General features: G+C 39.0%; 1 protein-coding gene across 5 annotated transcripts in view; it reads left to right on the top strand.

Annotated features, from left to right (window-relative positions):
* Positions 1 to 27819, top strand: part of Hectd1 (HECT domain E3 ubiquitin protein ligase 1) — a 108709-nt gene that overhangs the window by 36120 nt on the left and 44770 nt on the right. For 4 of the 5 annotated variants that reach the window (XM_045155448.1, XM_045155447.1, XM_045155446.1 and 1 more), the window contains exons 11-22: positions 3384 to 3522; positions 3871 to 4041; positions 6258 to 6480; positions 8083 to 8388; positions 8502 to 8578; positions 9900 to 10034; positions 10994 to 11140; positions 12821 to 12915; positions 15951 to 16056; positions 20373 to 20507; positions 24267 to 24406; positions 25136 to 25459. In XM_045155448.1, the coding sequence (XP_045011383.1) occupies positions 3384 to 3522; positions 3871 to 4041; positions 6258 to 6480; positions 8083 to 8388; positions 8502 to 8578; positions 9900 to 10034; positions 10994 to 11140; positions 12821 to 12915; positions 15951 to 16056; positions 20373 to 20507; positions 24267 to 24406; positions 25136 to 25459 (1998 nt within the window). The remainder of the gene's footprint in view (positions 1 to 3383; positions 3523 to 3870; positions 4042 to 6257; positions 6481 to 8082; positions 8389 to 8501; positions 8579 to 9899; positions 10035 to 10993; positions 11141 to 12820; positions 12916 to 15950; positions 16057 to 20372; positions 20508 to 24266; positions 24407 to 25135; positions 25460 to 27819) is intronic. The other variant, XM_004661855.3, reaches the window with a different exon arrangement.

The following is a 27819-nucleotide window of genomic DNA, read 5'->3' as shown; positions in this document are numbered from 1 at the left end:
AGCTGTCTCTCCAGCCCTAAGTTATATTCTGTGGGGGTTTTTTTGTTTGTTTGTTTGTTTTTGTGGTTTTGTTTTTTTGTTTGTTTTGCTTTTAGAGGTAGGGTCTCGCTCTAGCCCAGGCAGACCTGGAATTCTCAGGGTGATCCTCCTGCCTCCCAAGTGCTGTGATTAAAGGTGTGCACCACTGCACCCAGCTCTAAGTTATAGTCTTAATATATCTTTTTCTCTCTCAGAATGTGTACTCAAGAAATTTTGTTAATTACAGCAAATACTTTTTTTGAATGGCCTTGTTAGGGTCAATGTGAGATGATAACTAGTTACAAGTCAAGTAAGAGACCAGAGGTTGTGGTCCAATGTCTTCTGTATGTCCTGGCCACTCTAGTTTTTGAGATAGCATCTCTCCATGAACCTGGAGCTAGCCAATTTGGCCTAACTAGCTAGTCATCATGCCTCGGGGATCCTCCTGTTCCTGCCTCCCAAGCTATGGGGTTGCAGGTTTGTGTTGTGGCACCTGGCTTTTTTCCTTAGTGTTTTCTTCAAGGCAAGATCTCAGTCTAGCTCCAGGGTGGGCTTGAACTCACATCAATCTCCTACCTCATCCTCCCAAGAACTGGCATTAAAAGCTTGTACCACCACACCTGCCTGGCTTCTGACTTCTTTCTTAGCTGGGTGCTCATAGTCTCATGTTTGTATGACTAACATTTTATCCACTGAACCATCCCTCCAACCTCCTGTTTTGCTTTTTTTGAGATAGGGTCTTTCCCTCTCCCACATATGTGTAGGCAGTGATGCAAATAAGTAAAAAATAAAAATACTACTTCATGTAGTTGTGTGGCTTAAATGAGTTGTAATGTTCTTATTTGTTTGTTTGGTTGGTTGTTGAGGTAGGGTCTGAAATTCACTTTGAAATCTCAGGCTGGGCTCGAACCCGACCTGTAATGTTTTTAGAATAAAAGGATTCCTGCCACATAATGGCTCACCATGTATTTGTGTGTGGGGAGGGGTGGGGAGAGAACACAGGTAGCATAGATAATATTACTTAAAATAATGTATAAATTCTAATTTTTATAGTCACTAATAAAAACTTGAAAGAGCTGGGCGTGGTGGCAACACACTTTTAATCCCAGCACTCAGGAGACTAAGGTAGGATCGCTGTGAGTTAGAGGCCAGCCTGAGACTACCTAGTGAATTTTAGATCAGCCTGGGCTGGAGCAAAACCCTACCTCAAAAAACAAAAGATAAACAAATAAAAATCTGGAAAGAGCTAAGCTTAATAGAGAATTTTGCCCTTTGTCCACCCACCCACCATTTTCTTTGTACATGAAATAGAGTGCTATGAATTAAGCTCCAGAGATTTTAAAATGTATTTTTGTTTGTTTATTTGCAAACAGTGAGAGAGAGAAAGAAAGGGCATGCCATGCCAGGGCCTCTAGCCACTGCAAATGAATTTCAGATACACTTTGTGCATCCAGCTTTACCATGGGTACTGGGGAATCAAACCCGGGTTGCTAGGTTATGCAGCCAAGTGTTCAGGTGTCTTAACTGTTGAGCCAGCTCTCCAGCCCCTCCAAAAACTTTCCTTAGGGGCTGAGGTGAATAGCTCAATGGCAAAGCAGTTGCCTAGTGTAGATTGGGCCCTGGGTTTGATCTCTAGTATTGCAGAAAGAAAGACAAGAGAGAGGAGAAAAAAAAGGGGGGTGGGAGTAAATGAGTTTGTATGGGATGTTAATAGTAATTTTCACTTCTCTGTCACCTCATCTGTTCACCACATGTGTAATGGTACTGATGGCTAGGTGCCTAGAATATTGTTAGGTGCTCAGAAAATCATTGTCAGATGAACTGATTATTGACACGGAGCTTTGTCTACTATAATTCCATGTATTTTAGAGTGTCATGCTCTACTAACTGAGCTAGCTGGGTGTCTCAGTAACTTTTCATATTTCAAAAGAGTGGGCTACTTATTCTTATAAAATTTAAGTTAGTTTTTATAGCTTTAAGTGTATGTTCCAAGCAAGGCGGAGGGTGAGGAGAAAGGAAAGGAGGCATCCTAAGTTAACATTGGGAATATTTGGGAGCATGAGATTATCTAGATAGCCATCTATCTTTTTAGCCACCTGTCTATTAGAGAGAGGGAATGAACACACCAAGTTCTCCTGCCTCTGCAAATTAACTCCAGACTTATGCACCACTTTGTGAGTGGTTTTACACAGGCCCTAAGAAATCAAACCCTGACTATCAGGCTTTGCAAGTGAGTGTTTTAACCTCTTGAGTCATCTCCAGCCTGAGATTATTATTACTTTCGTTTATAATTGAAATAGAACAGACTTTTAAAATTGCCAGAAATAAAAAAATAGCTGGGGGTGGTGGTGCACACCTTTAATCCCAGTACTCGGGTGGCAGAGGTAGGGGGATAGCCATGAGTTCAAGGCCACCCTGAGACTACATAGAGAATTCCAGGTCAGCCTGGGCTGGAGTGAGACCCTACCTTGAAAATTATTATTATGATTATTTTTTTTTTTTTTTGCACAAAGCACCAGGTATCTTAAGTTGGTTAGAACTTGTATTTTGGGTTCTAGGAAAAATTTTAAGTTATTTCCAATTTATACCAGTTGTTTTGTAGTAATTGCATTACATTTTACTTAATTTTTAAAACATGCTTTAATTTATTTATGAGAGAGAATGGGTACACCAGGGCTTTCTGCCATTGCAAACAAATTCCATGTGCTGCTTTTTGCATCTGACTTGCATGGATACTGGGGAATTGAACCCAGGTTGTTGGGTTTTGCAATAAAGCACCTTTATAAGCTATTTCTCCAGCCCTAATTTTTAAAAATTATTATTCCATGCCAATAGTCATGTTAGTTAAATGCAAAATTTAAAAGCACATTCAGAATTAATATTTAAAAGTAGTCAGTTTGAATTGTTTCAGTATACTAATAATAGAAAATAAAATAATCATAATTATAAACTGGGCCTGGGGATATGGATCAATTGATAAAGTGTTAGTTATCTTTGAAATCTCAGCCACCAGAGTTCACGTCCTCTGTGCTTAGGTAACAGATGGACATGATAGTGCAAGTCTGTAACCCCAGTGCAGAGTATCTGAAGTTGCTGGCCAACTAGTCTAGCCCAGTCTATGAGCTCCATGTTCATTATAAGACCCTGACTCAAAAAATAAGGTAGCAAGCAATTGAGGAAGATACCTGATGTCAACCTATGGTATGCCCACACACATGTGTGCATTACCACACATACACATATGCACACAAAAATAAAACCATAAAATTGTGATAGTACTGAATATTTCAAAATTCTTTTATTAAGAGTATTTTTTTTAAGCTTAGCTCATTGGCTTCATGAAATTCTTTTTTTCATTTTCCAAGGAAAGCAAGTCTTGCTCTAATCCGAAAAATGATTCATTTTTGCTCTGAAGCACTGTTGAAAGAAGTTTGTGATTCTGATGTTGGTCACAATTTGCCTATAATCCTAGTGGAAATCACTGCAACTGTCCTTGATCAAGAGGTTAGTGTCTCAACTTTGAAATTCTTGTAGCTTTAATCCCTTAAAGAGTAGTCAGTAAAGTGTTGTTTGTAGAATAAGTTTCAGTAAATTATTTTGTGTTTTCAAATTACTGTCCTTGAGCCACACATGGTGGCACACCCCTTTAATTCTAGCACTTGAGAGGCAGTGGTAGGAGGATCATCATAAGTTCAAGGCCACCCTGAGACTACATAGTGAATTCCAACTTCCAGGTCAGCCTGAGCTAGAGTGAGACCCTATCTTGGAAAAAAAAAAAAATTACTGTTCTCTCTAGGTAACTAAGCTTACATCATTCCCTTGCTATCATGTCCTCTTTTGTTCTCTCCTCAGGATGATGATGATGGCCACTTACTGGCTTTGCAGATTGTAAGGGATTTAGTAGACAAAGGTGGTGATATTTTTTTGGATCAGCTAGCCAGACTTGGTGTAATTAGCAAAGTGTCAACTTTGGCAGGTCCTTCCTCTGATGATGAGAATGAAGAGGAATCAAAACCAGAAAAGGTAAGTGGGATTGTTTTAAAGGAAATGTATCAATTTATGATGGTTTGGACAAATTAATGATAATATGTAATAGCACTCTTTGGTCAGGTTGTTTTTTTAATATTTTATTTTTATTTATTTATTTGAGAGAGAGAGAGAGACAGAAAATGGGTGTAAACGAACTCCAGATGCATGCGCCACCTTGTGTATCTGGTTTACATGGCTACTGGGGAATTGAACTGAGGTCCTTTGGCTTGGCAGGTAAATGCCTTAACCGCTAAGCCATCTCTCTAGCCCCTTTTGTCAGGTTTTTATTATTATGAGGCAGTGTCTCACTTTAGCCTGGACTGATCTGGAACTCACTCTATTGTACAGGCTGGCTTCAAACTGACAGCAAGTTTCCTACCTCAGCTTCCCATGTACTGGGATTAAAGGCATGTCCACAGCTATTTCAATTCTTAAAAAATACTTTAGTGACCTGGAGAGAGAGAGTTTAGTGGTTAAGGTGCTTGCCTACAAAACCTAACAACCTGAGTGCAATTCCCCAGGACCCACATAATGCCAAATGCACAAGGTGACACATGTGTCTGGAGTTTACTTGTAATGGCTAGGGGAGATAAATACATAGTTGAGGACTGGGTGTGGTGGTGCATGCCTTTAAATGAAGCACTTTGGAGGCAGAGGTAGGAGGATTACTGTGAATAAGTGTAGTTGGGGCTAGGGAGATGGCTTACTGGTTAAAGGGGCTTGTTTGCAAAGCCTACTACTGGCTTGGGTTCAGTTCCACAGACACCCATGTAAAGCCAAACAGGAATTAATTTGCAGCAGTAAGAGCCACTATGTGTGCATGTGCGCATGCACATGCACACACTCAAATGCAAATAAATAAAATTTTAAAATATTTTAAATTATTTATCTGAGAGAGAGAGAGTGGGCACACTAGGGCCTATAGCCATTGCAACAGAACTCCAGGTACATTGTGCCTCTGGTTTACGTGGGTACTGGGGAATTGAATCTAGGTCCTTAGGCTTCACAGGACAGCACCTTAACTGCTAGGCCATCTCTCCATCCCTGGAATTTATTTTTATTCATCTTTTATATTTAATTGACCCATAATCACGTGTATATGCATTCAAACTACTCTGCTAATTCTTTTTTTTGTTTGTTTGTTTGTTTTGTTTTTCAAGGTAGGGTCTCCTCACGCTGGTCCAGGCTGACCTGGAATTAACTATGTAGTCTCAGGGTGGCCTCAACCTCTCAGTGATCCTCCTACCTCTGCCTCCCAAGTGCTGGAATTAAAGACATGTGCTACCACGCCCAGTTACTCTGCTAATTCTTTTTAATAAATTGTGGCAGGCTGTAGTCACTTTGCTGTGCTCAGAACGTTTGAACTATTTTCTATGTTAATATTATTTTGGTATCCATTATCCAAACTCTTATTCATGGTCCCCTTCCCCTTTGTCACCTGTAGAGAATAATGTTCTACTCTTCTTCCAAGATGGACAATGTAGCTTCTACATGATTGAGAGCATGTACTAGTTTTCTTTCCTGTGCTTGTCTTTTACTTAATGTATCCTGTCCTCCACTGGTATCCACATTGCTGCAAATAACAGGATTTTATTATAATGGCTGAGCAGTACTTCATTGAGTTTATACATATACCACATTCTTTATCCAGGGACTTTATTTTCACCAAGTCTCACTAGTGATCTCTTGTACCACACAGTCTTGTCTTATCTGCCCATTCTTACAGTGGACAGCTCAGGGACCAAATGAGTATACTTAGACCTTAGAGCCTTACTCTACAGCTCTAATCTATTGATCTTTACCATATATTTAATTTAGGTCATTATGATTGATAGAAACATTTAAGATTAGGTATAGGTAATTAGTTGATTATAATACAAATTAAATTACAAGCAACTGAATGTTTAAGATGTTTAAATTCTAAATCTGTTTCATAGTCATATTTTTAAAAAGTATTTTGTTGTTCTTTATTTGAAAGAAAGAGAATGGGCCTCCAGCCACTGCAAACGAACTCCACATGCATGCACCCCTTTGTGCATCTGGCTCACAAAGGTTCTAGGGAATTGGTCCTGGGTCCTTTAGCTTTGCAGGCAAGCACCTTAACTACCAAGCCATCTCTTTCCAGCTTGATAGTCATATTTTTATAAGTATATGTGAGTATTTAATTGAAACTGTTTTTCACATTTTACTTCATGATTCTGTCCATGTAGGAAGATGAACCCCAAGAAGATGCTAAAGAATTACAGCAAGGTAAACCGTACCATTGGAGAGACTGGTCAATTATCAGGGGAAGGGACTGCTTATACATTTGGAGTGATGCCGCAGCCTTGGAATTATCTAACGGCAGTAATGGATGGTTCCGATTCATCTTGGATGGAAAACTTGCCACCATGTATTCAAGTGGTAGTCCTGAAGGAGGATCTGATAGTTCAGGTAACATTTGGCTTCAGTTGAAATATTGTCTTCGCTTCTGTAATTTGGTGTTTTTAAATTTTATTTATTTAGTTTTGTTATTATTGTCAATGGAAGTACCACATCCTGGATGATCACATGACCAATTTATTTAATGGATAAAATTATTATACTATATTTGGTCATGGTGGTATAGTCTTACAATCCCAACACTTGTGAGAGGTAGGTGCAGGAGGATCAAGAGTTCAAGGTCAATCTCAGCTGTATATGCCTGGGATCCTGTCGGGGAGAAAAGATTATTGTACTATGTGAAAATATTTCACTTAGGCATTTTTAAGTGTGTGTGTGTGTGTGTGTGTGTGTATGATTTATTTAGTTATTTGAGAGAGGGAAAATGGGCGTGCCAAGGCCTCTATCCACTGCAAACAAGCTTTACATGCATGTGCCACCTGTGCATCTAGCTTACATGAATACCGGGGAATAAAATCTGAGTCCCTAGGCTTTGCAGGCAAGTGCCTTATGTACTAAGCTCTCTCTCTAGCTCTGCATCTTTTTTTTAATTTGCAGCCAGGTATGGTGATAAACTTTTGTTTTTTATTTTTATTTATTTATTTATTTGAGAGAAAGAGATACAGAAATAGGTGGGGGGGGGAGGAAGAAGAGAGATTGAGAATGAATGGGTGTGCCAGGGCCTCCAGCCACCGCAAATGAACTCCAGATGGGTGCTCCCCTTGTGCATCTGGCTTATGTGGGTCCTGGGGAGTTGAACCTAGGTCCTTTGGCTTTGCAGCCAAGTGCCTTAACTGCTAAGCCATCTCCAGCTCTACATCATTTTTTAAAATTTAATTTAATTTTTTGGTTCATGATATTTTTTGTTTGTTTGTTTCTTTGCTTTTTCAATTTAGGGTCTTACTCTAGCCCAGGCTGAAATGGCATTTACTCTGTAGCTCCAGACTCATAGTGATCCTCCTACCTCTACATCACAGGGTGTGGGATCAAAGGCATGTGTCACCACACCTCGCTAGTTTATGGTATTTTGTGGAAGTGTCTTACTGTAGTCTAGGCTGACCTGGAACTCACTTTGTATCCCAGTCTGGCCTCAAACTCATAGTGATCCTTCTAACCTCAATCCTGGGAATAAAGGTATATGCCACCACACCTGGCTAATAATGCCTTTTTATTGTATGATGAGGAGCAACACTACAGCTATTTTTAATATTTGTAGGCTTTTTAGGTAGTTTTCTTTTATTACATACTCATAAATTACATGGGCTTATCTCAAGTTATACCTTTTCTCAAAGAGCTTAATACTGTGTGTGTGTGTGTGTGTGTGTGTGTGTGTGTGTGTGTGTGTGTGTGTACGCGCGCACACACACGTACACATCCATACGTGCACTAGGAGCTCTTAGTTACTGCAATTGAACTCCAGATGCTACATTGTGCCTCTGGCTTTACATGTGTAGCAAGGAATTGAACCCAAGCCAAGAGGCTTTGGAGACAAGTGTCTTATGTGTCCCTGGCCCTAAAATTGCTTTTGTGCCTGAACCTAAATAGATCATACTAGTAAAAGTATGCTAAACACAAAACTTTACTAATATTTACTTTATAAAATTTGCATTTCAGTAACATGGATTGAAGTTTTAAAAGAAGCATTTTGTCTTTTAGAAAGCAGAAGTGAATTCTTAGAGAAATTACAAAGAGCCCGAGGCCAAGTCAAACCATCTACTTCAAGTCAGCCTATACTCTCAGCACCAGGACCCACTAAACTTACTGTAGGGAATTGGTCATTAACATGTTTGAAAGAAGGAGAAATTGCTATTCACAACTCAGATGGTCAGCAAGCTACAATATTGAAAGAAGATTTGCCTGGTTTTGTATTTGAATCCAATAGAGGAACTAAACACTCATTTACTGCAGAAACTTCTCTGGGTAAGGAGTGCTTATGTAAATTTAGCAAGTAAATGAGAATAAATGAAGATGCTAACTTGAATAAAATGTTAAACGTTAAAATGTTCTTTTGTCATTGTCTTTCCAACACCTAGGTTCAGAGTTTGTGACTGGCTGGACTGGTAAAAGAGGCAGGAAACTGAAATCCAAGTTGGAGAAAACAAAGCAAAAGGTATATTTTTGGAATGTCCTTTATTCTGTCTCATTATATTAACTTGCTAAGTTTTCCATAGTAGATTTTTTTTGTTTTTGAGGTAGGGTCTTACTCTAGACCAGGCTGACCAGGCACTCACTGTGTAGTCCCTGGCAGGCCTCAAACTCACAGTGATCTTCTTACCTCTGCCTCCCAAGTGCTGGGATTAAAGGCATGAGCCCCCATATCCAGACCCCATAGTAGATTTTATAGTTCACTGTATATTAAATACAATTTTCTATGACTATGTTAGATACAAATATTGAAACCAAAGCAAAATAGAAGTTGAGTAAAAGAATGAAACTTAAGTTAGATTTCTTTTTTTTTTTTAACTTGTCAGTGTTCCAAAACTGTTTTATTTATTTTTGGTTTTTCAAGATAGAGTCTCACTCTACCTCAGGCTGACCTAGAATTCAGGGTGGCCTCATACTCACGGCGATCCTCCTGCTTCTGCTGCACCTTGTCTCATTTATTGTTTACTTACTAGAAGAGAAAAGAAAAAAATATGAATGGGGACACCAGGGTCTCTTGAATTCACTGTGATCCTCCTACCTTTTCCCCAGTGTTGAGATTAAAGGCATGCACCACCGTGTCTGGCTTCCCTCCCATCATTTTTATATGGGGACTAGCAACCCACACTTATCCTTTTGTTAGCGTGGCAAGCAGTTTATTCACTGAGCTATCTCCAGTGCTTTTTTTTTTTTTTTTAAATTGTTTTTGTTTTTGTTTTTTTGAAGTAGGGTGTCACTCTAGCCCAGACTGACCTGGAATTCACTAAGTAGTCTCAGGCTGGCCTTAAACTCATGACGATCCTCCTACCTCTGCCCCCTGAGTGCTGGGATTAAAGGTGTGCACCACCACACCTGGCTTTTTTTTTTTTTTTTTCTTTTAATGCAAGGAAGTGAGAGAATTGGTGCACTAGGGCCTCCAGTCACTGCAGTCGAACTCCAAGTGCACTTGCATCACTTTGTGCATCTGGTTTATGTGGGACCTGGAGAGTTGAACATGGGCCCTTAGGCTTCACAGGCAAGTGCCTTAACTGTTAAGCCATCTCTCTAGCCCTATAATGTATTTTTTATCACACTCAGTGTCTTTTTTTATGGAGGTGGTATTTGAACCCAGGACTTATTAGATACTTTACTGCTGAGCTATACTGTCAGCTTCAAAAAGGTTATTCCTGAAGATATACATGTGTTTGTGTATATGTGTGTGTGTGTGTATATATATATATATATATATTTATATATCTGTGTATATGTGGAAAAGTTGTTGATTGTAGTGAAAATTCTCAATTTGGTAGGTGCGAACGATGGCTCGAGATTTATATGATGACCACTTCAAAGCTGTGGAAAGCATGCCTCGTGGAGTAGTGGTAACACTCAGAAACATAGCAACTCAGTTAGAGTCATCTTGGGAACTTCATACAAATAGACATGTATGCCATAGTCTGTTTTATTTTGTTGAGACAAGTCTTGTTAGGAAATTTCCTTGAAATTTCAGTTATTCTCTGGCCCTAGCCTCCCAAGTACTAGAATTACAGGTTTGCACCACCATGCTTGACTATTTTCCTCTTTTTGTTTTTTGTTTTTCGAGGTAGTGTCTTGATGTAGCCCAGGCTGACCTGGAATTCAGTACATGTAGATTACAGGCATGTTCTCCCATGCCAGCTCCTTTTTTGAGTTTGGGTCTACCTGCTTTGCTCATATTGTCTCAAACTCATAATCTTCTTGCCTCAGTCTCCAGTGCTGGGATTAGAGGTATAATATAATCACACTTGGTTTCTTTCACCCTCTTGATTTTTTTTTTTTCTTTTGGTCTTTGGTTTTTTGAGGTAGGGTCTCACTCTTGATTTTTGTGATGTACTGTGAATTTTAGCTTATATGTCATCCTTCCCCCATATCTTTTATGTTGAGTCAGGGTCAGCCTATTCTAGTCCACAAACCAGATATGGCCTGCCTCCTGTTGTGTATGGCCTAGTGAGGCAAGAATAGTTTTCATGCTTTATTTTATTTTATTTTTGGGTTTTTTGAGATAGGGTCTCACTCTAGCTCAGGCTGACCTGGAATTCACTATGGAGTCTTAGGGTGGCCTCCAACTCATGGCAAACCTACATCTGCCTCCCAAATGCTGGGATTAAAGGTGTGCACCACTACGCCTGGCTGTTTTTTCATGCTTTTAAATAATGAAATAGTCAAAAGAAAAGAACTATTTGGTGCCATATAAAAATGATTTTTATCTCAAATATCTATCAATGTCCATAAGTTTTTATTGAGCATCACCCTGCTCATTTACATACTTTTTTTTCCTTGTGACTTCTTTGGTATTATAATGTCAGGGAAGGTCTGTGGGATTTTTTGTTTATTTTTCTTTTAACTAATTTTATTTTTCTTTTAGTGTATTGAAGGTGAGAACACTTGGCGAGATTTAATGAAGACAGCTTTAGAAAACCTAATTGTGCTTTTAAAAGATGAGAACACAATTTCACCATATGAAATGTGTAGTAGTGGTTTAGTACAAGCACTTCTTACTGTTTTAAACAATGTAAGTTTATTAAGTACCAGAAAACGAAGTTTAATATTAATATAATTATTATTTGTGCTATGCTTTTGGTAAAGTGATCTTCAGTATTGTTTTTTCAAGAAATATTTAAAACTGTAGACATTAAGTGTTAATATGTAATCTCTCTAGCCATTAAGTTACATCATTATTTGAAACTTAGTGAATATAATTGAGTTAATTTTGATTCCAAGTGCTCTACTTATAATTTATTCAAAGTTTTTATTGAAGAAAATATTTTAGCTTAAGCATTGAGATTGCTTATTGCTCTAATTTTCTCATAATTTGCAAGAATAGTGTTATATCTAAATTATGTGCATTAAAATAAGTTTATGGACTCCACAATGCATGACCCAAATACCTCAACAAGGAGGGTCCAGGGAGAGGGGTTAGGACATAGATAAGCCTACCAACTTTACTCTCTTCACTGATTATAAAACTGATTAATTTAAAAAAAATTTAAATGAATAAAAAATTAGTTTATGGGCAGTATAAGCTTTTGTGACCATTTTGCAAGTATTTACTAATAATTTTATATATGTATTTATATATTATATATAATATATATATTTTATATATATTTCTTACATGTAGTCTACCTTGAGTATTATTTTTGTAACAAACTTTTAGTGAAGAAAGGTTTTTTTTTGGTTTTTCGAGGCAGGGTCTCACTCTGGCTCAGGCTGACCTGGAATTCACTATAGAGTCTCAGGGTGGCCTTGAACTCACGGCGATCCTCCTACCTCTGCCTCCCGAGTGCTGGGATTAAAAGCGTGCGCCACCACGCCCGGCAAGAAAGGTTTTTTATTTCTGTTCTAGTTGTCATTTTACGTTCCTTGATCCCATTATTATATGTGAAGCTAAAATTTAAATTTTCTTAGTTTAGTTTAACTTTGTTTTGTCATATTCTTCATAAATTTTAGTATTTATATTTATTCCCACTTACTAAAACTATAATCATACTTGCTACTGTAATAGCTATGAAATTACAGCTTTGCTGTATCAATTTTTTCCATTTGCATTGAAGTAAGTGCTACTATAAAAATGGAAAAATATTCTTATATAATCTGAAATCACTTTGAGAAACATATAGCATAATTGCTGACTACATTTTAACATTAAAGGAGGAAAAACTTTACTTCCTGAGACAAAACACCTGACCAGAAGCAAGTTATGGAGGGAAAGGATTTATTTATGGCTTACAGTTTCTAGGAGAAATTTCATCATGGTGGGAAAAGTGTGGTGGGAGCAGGGAGCTGGCTGATAATGTCACATATCAGCAGGGAGGAACAATAAGAGTTAGCTAGCTAACATTGGAAAGTCCTGCCCATAGTAGTAACGCACCTCCTCCAGCAGGGCTCCACCCCCAAAGGTGCCACCAGCTGGGAATTTGGGGATAAGTATGAGGTATAATGTATGAGGTATAATTACAAACACACGAGGTTATAGGGAACGATTTATATACAAACTACCACATATACTTTTATGTTAATTATTGCCCACTAACCATAGAGTAAAAAGAATTTTTTGAAAGATTGAATGAGTAATAATTTTGTTCAACTATTGATAATTTAAAATGACATAGGTTCATGTCTTGATGAGTTTCTGATTACAATAAGGTCTATAAAAATGTTTTTGTTCTTTCTACTTTTTGTTTTTCTTCAGAGCATAGACATGGATATGAAACAAGATTGTAGTCAACTGGTAGAAAGAATAAATGTTTTCAAAACAGCCTTTAGTGAAAATGAAGATGATGAAAGGTAAACTGCAGGGGCTGGGATTATATGCTAATATGTTTATCGTATGCAAAGCCTTGGGTTCAGCTTCCAGCACCAAAACAAAGCATAAACCCCACATTTATTTTGACATTTGTTCTATTTCCATCCTTAGTATGTTTACTTTTTACAAAACTAACAATGTTTATACAAAAAGAATTACTTAATTAAAAAATATATACTGGGCTGGAGAGATGGCTCAGTGGTTAAAGGTACTTGCATGAAAAGCTTCAAGGCTGGGTTTAAGTCTGCAACCCACATAAAGCCAAATGCACAGAGTGGCCCATAAATCTAGAGTTTTATTTCCAATGGCAAGAGACCCTGTATGGTCGGTCTCTCTCTCTCTTCCTTTCTCACCTTGCCATTAATAAAAGATACATTTTTTAAAAACAGCATGGTGATGCACACCTTTAATCCCAGCACTCAGGAGGCAGAGGTAGGAGAATCGCTGTAAATTAAGAGGCCAGCCCAAGACTACATAGTGAATTCCAGGTCAACCTGAGCTAGAGCAAGACCCTATCATGACCCCTTCCCCCCTCAAAAAAAAAAAAGCATATATTGTGAACGTACAAAAAATTTGAAATATTTTGACCTAATAAAATAAGTCTCTTCTTATATGAACTTTCCTGTTAACTTGAAGAACATAATTAAGATACAGTTGAGCTAGTAATAAGTTTGAGGACAGCCTGGGCTACATATGGAACCCCTGTCTTGAAAATATAAAAATCTCAAGGCTGGAGGGATGGCTCAGCAGTTAAAGGTGCTTGCTTGCAAATTTGATTCCCTAGTACCCATGTATAACCAGATGCACAAAGTGGCCCATGTGTCTGGAGTTTGTTTGCTGCAGCTAATGGCCCTAGCACACCCATTCTCTATTTGCTCCTCCACCATAAAAAAAAAAAAACATAAAAATTGGGGGGGGGGGCTAGTTGTGGTGTTAATCCCAGCACTCATGAGGCAGAGGTAGGAGGATCGCCATGAGTTCAAGGCCACCCTGAGACTACATAATGAATTCCAGGTCAGCCTGAGCTAGAGTGAAACCCTACCTCGGGGAGAAAAAAAAAAAAATTGGGGTGGGGGTCTGGAGAGATGACTTAGTGCTTAAGCAGTTGCCTGTGAAGCCTAAGGACCCTGGTTCAAGGCTCAATTCCCCATGACCCATGTTAGCCAGATGCACAAGGGGGCGCACGCATCTGGAGTTCATTTGTAATGGCTGGAGGCCCTAGTGCACCCATTCTCTCTCTATCTGCCTCTTTCTGTCACTCTCAAAGAAATAAATAAAAATAAAAAATAAATTTTTTTAATTGAATTTTGCAGCCAGGCATGGTGGCGCACGTCTTTAATCCCAGCACTCTGTAGGCAGAGATAGGAGGATCGCCGTGGGTTCAAGGCCACCCTGAGACCACATAGTGACTTCCAGGTCAGCCTGGGCTAGAGTGAGACCCTACTTTGAAAAACCCAAAAAGAAAAAAAGAATTTTGCATGGGTGGAGCAGGTGGGGGGCTGGAGATATGGATCAGGTATTAAAGATGAAGATTGCAAAGCCTGACAACCCTGATTTGATTCCCTAGTAGACACATAAAGCCAGGTATACAAATGGAGTTAGTGTTCAGTGGCAAGATAGTGGTGGCTCAACTGCAGTCTCAGCACTTGTGAGCCAGAGGCAGGAGTATTAAGATAATAGTGGTCAGCCTGTTTGACATAGCAGATTTCATTCTTTTCCTGGGCTGCTTCGTGAGACCCTCTCTCCCCCCAACACACACTTAAGCAAAAGAAATATTACTGTGTTAAATATTTTAGATCTCTCCAAATTATAAGTAGTTAAGGGTTATGGATGATTTTTAAAGATTCCTGATCCAAGTTTTCCAATTATTTCCCAAAAACCTTATGTGACTTTATACCTTCGTGATAATAGAAGAAAGTATTGTCATCAAATATTTTTCATTCAAAACTTTGCTGCTTTGTATTATTTTTATGTAATATATTAAAAGTTGTTTAAATGTCAAAATACACAGGCTTTGTGTGTAACTGATAGTTTCATTAGAAAGTAAAAGTCCAAAAAAGGATTTTTGGGCTGGAGAGATGGCTTAGTGGTTAAGGCACTTACCTGCAAAGCCCAGGACCCAGGTTTGATTCCCTAGTACCCACGTAAGCCAGATGCACAAGATGGTGCATGCATCTGGAGTTTGTTTGCAGTGGCTGAAAGCCATTTTCTCTTTCTGCCTCTTCTTCTCTCTTTCTCTGTCCCTCCCTCCCTCTCTTTCTCTCTCAAATAAACAAATAAAATCCTGGTTTTTAAAAAAAGTATTTTTATCTGGGCCTGGTGGCACACCTTTAATCCCAGGAGGCAGAGATAGGAGGATCACCATGAGGCCACCCTGAGGCTACAAAGTGAATTTCAGGTCAGCCTGGGCTAGAGTGAGACCCTACCTTGGGGGTGGGAGAAAGTATTAAAGTATTTTTATTTATTTGTGGGCAAAGAGAGACAATGGATGTGCCAGGGCCTCTTGCCACTGTAAAGGAACTCCAGACTCATTCACCACTTCGTGTATCTGGCTTTACATGGACGTTGCGGCAGGCTTTGCAAGTGTCTTTAACCACTTAGTCATCTCTCCAGCCCTAAATATTTCATCCTTAAGAGAAGAAAATTGAATTAGGAGAATATTTCTGACTATTCAGAAATTGTCTAAAACAAAATTATACTTCTCTTTGTATCCATTAAGCAGAAGAGCTGGGGCTGGAGAGGTAGCTTAGCAGTTAAGTGCTTTGTCTGTGAAGCCAGGACCCAGGTTTGATTCCATGATACCCATGCAAGCCAGATACACAAAGTGGTACATGCATCTGGAGTTCATTTGCAGTAGCTAGAGGCCCTGGTACACCCATTCTCTTTCTCTCTTTCTCGAATAAATAAATTAAAAACAAAGATATTCCCATTTAAAAATGAGAGATGATTCCATATGAAGTTTCTGCAAGAATGTTTGTATACACTTATACAGAAGGCCTTATTTTTCTCTTTATAGTCGTCCAGCAGTTGCATTAATTCGAAAGTTAATAGCTGTACTAGAGTCAATTGAACGACTACCTCTCCACTTGTATGATACACCAGGATCAACATACAACCTACAGGTAACCATGAAAAATAGTTGTTTTATTGCTGAGTACATCAAGAAGCATTGACATACTGTCTTTTTCCAAAAATTAATTCCAGGGACTATAGAGATGGTTCTGTGGTTAAGGCACTTGCCTGTAAAGCCTAACAAACTGAGTAAGATTCCCCAGTACCCACTTAAAGCCAGATGCACAAATGGGACAAGCATCTGGAGTTCATTTTCTGCGCCTCCTGGACCTGGACATGATGTACCCATTCTTTGTCTCTGCTGAGTGTCGTGGCACACATTTAATCCCAGCTCTCAGGAGGCAGAGGTAGGAGGATAGCTGTGAGTTCGAGGCCAACCTGAGACTACAAAGTGATTTCCAGGTCAGCCTGGGCTGGATCGAGATTCTTCTAGAAAAACAAAAACCCTTACATTCATGTTGAATTAAGGTAAATTCTGCTTATTAATCTTTAGGATTTTAGTTTAAGCAGCACCTGATTCTTTTTTTTTTTTTTAATTGAGGTAGGGTCTCTGTATCCCATGCTGAGCTGTCTGTCACTCATTCTGTAGTCCCACGCTGCCCTTAAACTCATGGCAATCCTCCTACATCTGTGGACCATTAAAGGAATGTGCTTTATCAATTAAACCATCTCCCTAGTTCCTTGATTTATCTTGTTAATGATTGTTATGTGTATTAGTGTTTAAATTTTATTTATTTATTTATACTTGTTTTGTTCTAGGTAGGTTTTTTCACTCTAGCCCAGGCTGACCTGGAATTACTATGTAGTCTCAGTGTGGCTTCAAACTCATGGCAATCCTCCTACCTCTGCCTCCGTGTGCTGGGATTAAAGGCTTGGGCCACCATGCCATTCTATAATTTATTTTGTTTGATCATATTGTTTTAGTGTAAATTACATTATTTCATTTGATAAATATTAATGTTTTAGATTATATGTTCAAGAATTGTGAGTTGTTCCTGTCTTAATCCATTTGGGCTGCTATTTTAGTTCATCAATTTACAAGTACCAGATTTTTTTTTTTTTTTTTTTTTGGTTGGAGAGAGGGAATGGGTATATCAGGGCCTGTTGTCATTGAAGAGAAAAAAAAAACTCCAGACACATGCGCTACTTTGTGTATTTGGCTTTTCCATGGGTACTTGGTAATCAAACCCAGGCAGTCAGGCTTTGCAAGCAAGTGCCTTTAATTGCTGAGCCAGATTTCCAGCCCAAGCAACAGATTTTGCATTTCCTGTTCTAGAGGTTAAAAAAATCTTATGTCACTCTGTCAGCAGATTTGGTGGCTTGGGGTGGCCTTTCTGAATCATGTGTCTGTATTCTAATGGCGTGAGCAAGCCACTCAGGTTTCTTTAATTAGGGCGCCAAACCTGTCCTCTTGACCTAATCACATACCACTTCACTGAGCATCAAGCTTCAGTGGATGAGTTTGGGAAAGGGGAGACACATAGTTGTGTGTTATATACTGTAACTATATCAGGCCTCTCCTGTGGCTCTGTCAAAGTATGTTAGTTGTTTTCATGTCTTTTTGTATACCATTGATTAGAGCCAGAGTTGCTCTTTCTGTTGATTACGTGATTTTATCATCTGTTGTTCTTATATGTGTATGTAGATAGATAGATAGAAAGCCTTCTCTGTTTACATATATATATATTTCTTTCTTAAACTCATTCTCTTTTCTACTATATGGAATAATTTTTTAAATTATTTTTAAAAAATTATTTATTTATTAGAGTGAATGGGCATGCCATGGCCTCTAGGCACTGCAAACAAAATCCAGCCGCATGTGGCACCATGTGCGTCTGGCTTATGTGGGACCTCGAGAATTGAGCCTGGGTCCTTAGGCGTTACAGGCAACCACTAAGCCATCTCTCCAGCCCAGAATAGTTTTTTTAAAAAAATATAATCTTTAATAAGTGACTATTGATTATTTTTGCCAAAGCATTGCCTCCTTTAATCCAGCATTATATAACCCTGAGATCCCATTAGACTCCAACACTAGTGAATATATCCAGTTAGTGATGGTGCAATTGTGTAAATATTGTAGAAGATATAGAGGCCTACTATGTGTTTTTAGGTGACAAATAGGAGCAAGGAGAATGATTGATCTTTCTGGGCTTTATCCTAGGTGAGTGAATAAGTTGGTGAATGGTATCAAAGACTAGAAATTCACCTACTGATAAAATCATAGAAGCACCAACATTTTTCATCAAAATGTACATAAACTTTTTTTTTCCTGTTTTTCGAGGTACAGTCTCACTAGCCCAGACTGACCTAAAATTCACTATGTAGTCACAGAGTAGCCTCAAACTCATAGCAATCCTATCTTTTGCCTCCCAAGTGCTGGGATTAATGGCATGTGCCACTGCATCTGGCTTTACTTTTTTTTTTTTTAATTTTTTTGGTTTATTTTTATTTATTTATTTATTTGAGAGTGACAGACAGAGAAAGAGGCAGAGAGAGAGAGAGAATGGGCGCGCCAAAGCCTCCAGCCACTGCAGACGAATTCCAGACGTGTGCGCCCCCTTGTGCATCTGGCTAACGTGGGTCCTGGGGAATTGAGCCTCGAACCGGGGTCCTTAGGCTTCACAGGCAAGCGCTTAACCGCTAAACCATCTCTCCAGCCCTGGCTTTACTTTTTATTTTAGAAGAGCATACCAGATACAGATAAGAGTGCAAAAAAATGCACATGTAAATACTTAATGTTTATGTAAGATTCAGAGTTATACAGAAATGAAGTTTCCTGAAATTGCTACTTCTGTACTTGTTACATATTGAAATGTATTATATTTATTTATTTTTTTATTTTTATTTTTTTTGGTTTTTCGAGGTAGGGTTTCACTCTAGCCCAGGCTGACCTGGAATTCCCTATGGAGTCTCAGGGTGGCCTCGAACTCACAGTGATCCTCCTACCTCTGCCTCCCAAGTGCTGGGATTAAAGGTGTGCGCCACCACACCCGGCTGAAATGTATTATATTTAGAAATACTGCTAATTAGCTACTTTTAAAAAAAAAGTATTATTTATTTATTTATTTATTTATTCAACAGGGAAAGAGGGAGAGGGAAAATGGGAGTACCAGGGCCTCCAGCCATTGCAGAACTGCAGACATGTGCGCACCCTTGTGCAGCTACCTAACATGGGTCCTGGGGAATCAACCCTAGGTCCTTTGGCTTTGCAGGCAAACGCCTTCACCTCTAAGCCATTCCTTTTAAGAAATTTAACTTAGCCCGGATGTGGTGGCACATACCTTTAACCCCAGCACTAGAGAGGCTGAGATAAGAGGAGCACTGTGAGTTTGAGGCCAGCCTGAGACTACATAGTGAATCCTAGGTCAGCATAGGCTAGAACGAGACCCTGTCTCCAAAAAAATGAAAGGAAAGGAGGGAGAGAGAAAGGGAAATTTAACTGAAAAATCATGAATTGTAAGTTGTATTCTCATGTTAAAGTGTTTCATAATGATTTTTTTTAAACTTTGTGTGTTTGAAGTACAGAAATTCTAACAGTTAAACTTCTTTTCCCTTAGTGATCACTGTCACTTATTCAAACTACTTAAAAGATTAGAAAACAAAAGAAAAAGGTAAAAAGATTAGGGCTGGAGAGATAGCTCAGCAGTTAAGGTTAAGGTGTTTGCCTGCAAAGCAGTGGCTGGAGGCCCTAGCCCACCCATTCTCTATCTGCCTCTTTCTCTCAAATAAAAATAAAATAACCATACTAAAGATCTTGATATAGAAGATACCCAGCAGAAACAGGAGAGAGAAAGGTAGTGGTGTATGGGCACACCAGGGCCTCTTGCTACTACAATCACAAATGAACTACACATGCATGTTTTGTGCATCTGGCTTATGTGGGACCTGGGAATGGAGCCTCAAACCTGGGTCCTTAGGCTTCTCAGGCAAGCGTTTAACCACTAAGCCATCTCTCCAGCCCTTGATCTCTTTGTTTTTGAGACAGGGTTTTAAATGTAGCCCAAGTAGGCCTCAGACTCATAGCAATCTTCCTGTATCAGTCTCTCAAGTGTTAACATTACAGGCAGGTTCTGTCACACTTGCCTTGATCTTCTCATTGAGATTGTACTTAAAATAATCTCAGCTGAGCTGGGCGTGGTGGTGCACACTTTTAATCCCAGTACTTGGGAGGCAGAGGTAGGAGGTTACTCTGAGTTTGAGGCCACCCTGAGACTACAGAGTGAATTTCAGGTCAGCCTGGGCTAGAGTGAAACCCTACCTCAAAAAACCAAAAATAAAAAAATCTCAGCTGTGTTCATATATTGAGTCACTTTTAGAGTTCTCACAAAACAAGGTATTTTCTGAAGAATGTGATCGTTTTGTCTAGATACTTACTAGAAGGTTACGATTTCGGTTGGAGCGTGCACCTGGTGAAACTGCATTGATAGACCGGACTGGCAGGATGCTGAAGATGGAGCCTTTAGCTACAGTTGAATCTCTGGAGCAGTATCTCCTGAAAATGGTGAGCTTCCCTCTGGCAGGAGCCTGTGAAATGAGCATTCTTTGTTGTGGCTTATCTCTTTAAGAATATTACTTTAGGAAGTATACCAGAATTCTGGTAATCTAGTTTGGCCCAGTAATTCCATTCTTAAGAATCTGCTTTAGGGGCTGGAGAGATGGCTCTGCAGTTATGGTGTTTGCCTGCCAAGCCAAAGGATCCTGGTTCGATTTTCCAGGATCCATGTAAGCCAGATGTATGGAGGCACGTATGTCTGGAGTTTGTTTGCAGTGGCTGGAGGCCCTGGTATGACCATTTTTTTTCTTTTTTTTTTTTTTTTTAATTTTTATTAACATTTTCCATGATTATAAAATATATCCCATGGTAATTCCCTCCCTCTGGTATGACCATTTTCTGTCTCCCCCCCACCCTCTCTTTCTGTTTCTTTCTTGTCACTCTCAAGTAAGTAAATAAAATATTTTTATTTAAAAGAAAGGATATGTTTTAGGGCCTGTTAGATAGCTCAGCAGTTAAAGGCTCTTGCTTGCAAAGCCTGCTGTCTTGGATTAATTCCCCAGTGCACACAGAAAACTAGAAACACAAAGGGACACACCATCTGTAGTTCATTTTTGGTGGCAAGAGGCCCAGGTGCTCCCATACACTATCTTTCTCTCTCCTGTTTCTGCTGGGTATCTCTATATCAAGATCTTTAGTATGGTTATTTTATTTTTATTTGAGAGAGGGAGAGAGAGAGAATGCAGTGCCAGCACTTCCAACCACTGCAAACGAACTCCAGATGCATGCGCCACCTTGTGCATCTGGCTTACGTGGATCCTGAGGAATCAAACCAAGATCCTTTGGCTTTGCAGGCAAGCACCTTAACCGCTAAGCCATCTCTCCAGCCCCACATATGGTTATTTTTAATATTGAAGTAGGAAACAAAATCTCGGTGCCAATCAATAAAGCACTATTGCTCATTAAGAGTAGACAGTTTTGGGCTGGAGAGATGGCTTAGCGGTTAAGGTGTTTGCCTGCAAAGCGAAAGGATCCTGGTTCAACTCTCCAGGACCCACGTAAGCCAGATGCACAAGGGGGGGGGGCACATGCATCTGCAGTTTGCAGTGGCTGGAGGCTCTGGTGTGTCCATTCTCTCTCTAAATAAATAAATAAATAAAATGAGTAGACAGTTTCTTTTGTAATTCAAAAATTTTAGTTTTTGTATTTTTAATATTTTTTTAAGACAGATTGTCTATAGTCCAGGCTGTCCTTGCATTTGCTATGTATTGAGCTGAGGCTGGCTTTGAACTCCTGGTCTTCCTGTCTGGGATTACAGGTGTGTTCTACCACACCTGCTACTTTTTTGCTTTGTAATGTTGTCGATGCATGTGTATGTATGTTCATATAAGTGTGGGCATATGTGTGTGTACATGTGCAAATGTGTGTACATGCCTGTGGAGGCCAGGGGTCAATTCAGTCATTCTCCATTTTATTTTTTGAGACTGGGTCTCTGTCACTGAATGTGGAGCTCACTGATGGGGCTAGACCAACTGGCTAGGAAGCCCCAGGAATCCTATCACTGCCTTGCCAGAAGCGGGCACTTGCCACCATTTCTAGCTTTTAAATGGATGCTGTGGATCCAAACTCATAACAGCAAATACTTTACCAACTTTACTCATTCCTGTATTTTATTAATTTATTGTTTTTAATAGGTAACTATCAGTTACTTTAATAATTTAAATATCATATAGCTATTAAATATTTTGAAGACTAGGGCTGGGGAGATGGCTAAATGATTAAAGGTATTTGGCTTACCAAGCCTTCCAGCTGGGATTTAATCCCCCAGTACAATTAAAGTCAGATGCACGAAGTGGAACATGCCTCTAGAGTTCACTTGCAAAGGCTTAGTGCACCCATACTTTCTTCTGTCTCTATTTCTCTCTCTCTCTCTCAAATGTAAAAGAAAATAAAGCAGTTTTTGAAGACGAATGATAAGAAAAGTTTTAGTATGCAATGATCAAGTTGTTACTTTTTAAATTTTTCATTTATTTGAGAGAGGGAGGAGAGAGAGAATGGGTGTGCCATGGCCTCCAGGCACTGTAAATGAACTCCATACGCATGTGCCACCTTGAGCATGTAGCTTATGTGGATCCTGGGGAATCGAACCAGTATCCTTTGACTTTGCAGGCAAACACCTTAACCACTAAGCCATGTCTCCAGCCCTACGGTGTCTTTTTAAAATCAAGATGTTGGATTGGAGACATGGCTCAGCTGTTAAGGTGCTTGTAGCAGACAGCTTCAGGTTCGCTGAGATGAACTTCCAGACCAGGCACAGTTATGGAGGAAGGGATATTTATTGAAGCTGATAGACCCAGGGGAAGTTCCATAATGGCAGAAGAAGCTGGCCTGCTTTCACAGGACCAAGCATAGAGAGGGAGAGAAGTACAAGCCAAAAGCCACACATCACACTTCAGGAACTCCAGCTAAGCACACTTTGCATATTTTTAGATTGAAATCTGAAACCTACCACCACACCGTAAGATCACCCAGTGACATTGCCTCCAGCAGGTGGCTGCAGATGCAAACTACAAACAAACAACTGAATATATTGGGGGCCACTTACTCTATTCAAACCACCACAGTGCTGGCCTGCAAAGCCTTAATAAATAACCTGGGTTCAATTTCCCAGTACCTTTGTAAAGCCAGATGCACAGTGGCACATGTATCTGGAGGTTGTTTGCAGTGGCTGAAGGCCCTGATGTGCCCATTCTCCCTCTCCCCACCTTACAAATAAATAAATAAGCAAATAAACATCTTTTAAAATCAAGGTTCCTCGTATGTTGGGTGTCTGGCTCAGTGGTAAAGTGTTGTGAGGCTCTCACTCAGTGCTCTAGCATAAATACATGAAGGCAGAAAGCAAATAAACTCTGATGTTATAAACAGCAGAGTGCTTTAGTTAGGAGACCTTTAGTTTTCTATAGTGTTCAAGGTGTTTCTTGGTGCAGGCAATTCTTTTTCAAGGATTTAAAAATAAGCATTGGAGGACTGGAGAGATGGCTCAGTGGTTGAAGGCTCTTGCTTGCAAAGCCTTATGGCCTGGGTTTGATTCCCTAGTATCCATGTAAAACCAGATGCACAAAGTGGCACATATATCTGTAGTTCATTTGTACTGTCAAGAGGCCCTGTTGTGCCTTTTCTCTCCTTTCTCTCTTCATCTCTACTTGCAAATAAATATATAAATAAAAACATTAAAATATATATTTAGGGCTGGAGGGATGGCTTAGCTGTTAAGGCATTTGCCTGCAAAGCCAAAGGACCCAGGTTAGCCAGATGCACAAGGGGGCGCATGCGTCTGGAGTTCATTTGCAGTGACTGTAGGACCTGGTGTGCCCATTCTCTCTCTCTCTCTCTGTCTCTCTCTCTCCCCCTCCCTCTCCCTCTCCCTCTCCCTCTTTCTCTATAAAAAATAAATAAAAATAAAGCTGGGCGTGGTGGCGCACACCTTTAGTCCCAGCACCCAGGAGGCAGAGATAGGAGGATTGCCATGAGTTTGAGGCCACTCTGAGACTACATAGTGAATTCCAGGTCAGCCTGAGTCTAGCGTGAGACCCTACCTCGGAAAACCAAAAAGTAAATAAATAAATAAAAATATTAAAAAAATATATATATATTAAAAAAAAACAAGCATTTGTTATAAGACAGTAGGTCTTAAAATGTAGGCAAAGGCAGCTAATGTGCTTTAAGATAGCATTAATATGAATGTTTTATGTGTTTTCTTTGGTTTAGGTAGCAAAGCAGTGGTATGATTTTGACCGATCTTCATTTGTTTTTGTTCGAAAATTAAGAGAAGGCCAGAATTTTATATTTCGGCACCAACATGATTTTGATGAAAATGGAATTATTTACTGGATTGGGACAAATGCAAAGTAAGTAATTTTAATTAGGCTAGAATGACTAACAGTGTTTAAGTTGGAAGGAATTCTGAGTAGTAAAATAAAATTATTCTCATGGAGTATCCACTTTAAAATTTTTGTCTAGTAAAGTTAAATTTAGGGTTTTAAAGATTACCTTTTTGTTGTTGTTGCTTTTGTTTTTTTGCTATAGGGTCTTGCTGTAGCCCAGGCTGACCTGGAATTTACTATGTAGTCTCAGGATGGCCTTGAATTCATGGCAGTCCTCCTACCTCTTCCTCCTGGGTGCTGGGATTAAAGGTGTGCACCACTAAACCTGGCTCAAATCACTTAATTAGGGGAAAATATCTAGTTATAAAATTTTATTAAAATTAATAGAATTTTGAGGTCCTTTTTTGGGGGGGCACACATTTTTAATCACAACTCTTGGGGAGGCTAGGGGAGCACAATCTATGAGTTCAAGGCCAGCCTTGGCTACAGCCAGAGTTCTAGGTCAGCTTAGGCTAGAATGAACCCTGCTTCAAAAAAGATATGTGTGTGTGTATATACATACATGTATATGTATATATAATAGGGTGGAGAACAACTGAGGAAAACATCTGACATCAACATTTGGCCCCCACATGTATATATGCATCTACACCCGCATACACAAATAAACACACACACATAGGCCCCCCCAAAATCACCCAGTATGAGCAGATGTAATTGCTTTAATATTGTTTTTTTTCTTTATTTTTGTAGAACTGCATATGAATGGGTAAATCCTGCTGCTTATGGACTTGTGGTAGTAACATCCTCAGAAGGAAGAAACCTGCCATATGGTCGCTTAGAAGACATACTAAGTCGTGATAATTCAGCTTTGAATTGTCATAGCAATGATGATAAAAATGCCTGGTTTGCTATAGATCTGGGTGTCTGGGTGATACCATCGGCATATACACTTCGTCATGCTCGTGGTTATGGAAGGTCTGCACTGAGAAATTGGGTTTTCCAGGTATCCAAAGATGGACAGAACTGGACTTCTTTGTATACCCATGTTGATGACTGCAGTCTCAATGAACCAGGGTTAGTTGAGGAATCTTTGCAAATTGAAAAACTCAGTAGAGCTTTGTTTATTTTTTATACTTGTATACTGTAGAGCTCTGTTCTTTGTGAAATGCTAAAAAAAGATAGTTTTTCTAAAAACAGATCATTTGATCCACAGGTTAGACTGGCTTTACTGAAATTGTCAAAAAGTTCAGGTTAAATATTAATAATAAGCTGAGCATATTTATTTGAAATTTAATGAGTTTGTATACAACACACAAATACAAAACTTAAAATTGGTATTTTACAAACATATAGACACAATACATAAGAATATGCAACATAATAATGGTGACTCTTGTTGACTTAAAATTTTCTTATTTTTATATAGTCCTAAGTTTCATGTATTGATTATATATGTCTCTGTTTCTCTGTCTCTTTGTCTGTCTGCCTTTGTGTGTGTGTGTGTGTTTCTGGGAATCAACCCTAGGGACTTGTACATGCTAAATAAAGGTTTTACCACTGTGCTATGTCATGAGCCCAAGTCATGTATTATTTCATAATTGTATTCCTAGAAAGCAGTCTGTGCTTTTAAAAAGATGGCTCAGCATTAAAGGCACTTGCTTTCAGTGCCTGACAGTCCTGGTTTGATTCCCTAGTACCCTTGTAAAGCCAGAAGCACAAAGAGACACATGTATCTGGAGTTCATTTCAGAGGCAGGAGACCATGGCACACTCAGGAATCCTCTCTCTTTGTTTTGCTCTCTCAAATACATAAAATATTTTTTAAATAAATGAAAATACAAGTTTTTCTAAACTGCTTGTGCACTTGGTATATTACAAAAGAAACTTCTTATCAATAGGATTACTAGGTAATGTTCTCAAGTTGTTTAAGCTTGAATTACAATATTTATTCATGGGCTGGAGACATGGTTTAGCCATTAAGGCACTTGCCTTTAAAGCCTAAGGACCCAGACTCAATTCCCCAGTACCCATGGAAGCCAGATGCAAATAGTGGCACATGCACCTAAAGTTTGTTTGCAGTGGCTGGAGCACCTGGCATGCCCATTTTCTATCTGCCTCTCCTCTTTCAATCTTTCCCTCTCTCTCAAATAAAATATTTTTTAAAAAAGAGACACAAGCTCTTTGTTCCTTTTTGTATGTGTGTGTGTGTGTATGTATATGTGTGTGTGTATGTATATGTGTGTGTGTGTATATGTATACATACATACATACACATATACATATACATATACATATATATATATATATATATATATATATATATATATATGATATTTATGTAGTTTCAAAGAGGAAGATGGGAGGGAGGGCATTACCATGGGATATTTTTTATAATCATGGAAGTTGTTAATAAAAAGATTTGAAAAGAATATATATAAATCTGCAAGCAAAGAGATAGAATAGGCATACCAGGGACTCCAGCCACTGCAAATGAACTCCAGATGTATGTACCACTTTGTGTATCTGACATGTAGGTGATGGGGAATTGAACCCATATCATTAGGCTTTGCAGGCAAGTATCTTAACCAGTGAGCTATCTCTCCTGCCATAGATTAAAATTTTTAATACATTTAAAACTTTGCAAGAATTTTTAAAGGCACTATTTTCATTATAGTATTTCATTTCTTTGTAAACATTTTTTATTTTTATTGTTTTGTGTCTCCTTGTGCATCTGGCTTATGTGTGCCTTGGGGAATTGAACTTGGGTCCTTTGGCTTTGCAGGCAAGTGCCTTAACCACTAAGCCATCTCTCTAACCCAAACTTTATTTATTTATTTATTTTTGAGGTGGGGTCTTGCTCTAGCCCAGGGTGACCTGGAATTCACTATGTAGTCTCAGGGTGGCCTTGAACTAAACAGCAATCCTTCTACCTCTGCCTCCTGAGTGCTATGATTAAAGGCATGAGTCACCACGCCTGACCAAATTTTATCTTTTTGATATTAAATCATTTGTTTCAAATCAAATTAGTGTGTATTTAAATTTTCTATCTTTAGTGTCTTTATTTATGTACTTACTTATTTAGTTTGTGGGTGTTTTTTTTTTTTTCTTTCCCCAAGGCAGGGTCTCAATCTAGCCCTGGCTGATGTGGAGCTCAGTCTGTAGCCCAGGCTGTCCTCGAACTTCCAGCTATCCTCCCACCTCAGCTAAGACTAAAGATGTATGCCTCCGCACCCAAGTTTTGTTTTTGTTTTTGTTTTGAGGTAGTGTCTCTAGGTCAGGTTGATTTGAAATTCATTATGTAGCTAGACTCAGGCTGGCCTTGAACTCATAGTAATCTTCCTACCTCTGCCTCCTGAGTGCTAGAATTAAAGGCGTGTGCCACCACGTCTGGCTTGTTTTAACTTTTATTGACAATTTCCATACATATAAACTATT

This window comes from Jaculus jaculus, chromosome 7, assembly GCF_020740685.1.
Source record: "Jaculus jaculus isolate mJacJac1 chromosome 7, mJacJac1.mat.Y.cur, whole genome shotgun sequence".
NCBI classification, from domain to species: domain Eukaryota; kingdom Metazoa; phylum Chordata; class Mammalia; order Rodentia; family Dipodidae; genus Jaculus; species Jaculus jaculus.
The sequence above is the reverse complement of the archived record's forward strand: the minus strand, read 5'-3'. Positions and strand labels throughout refer to the sequence as shown.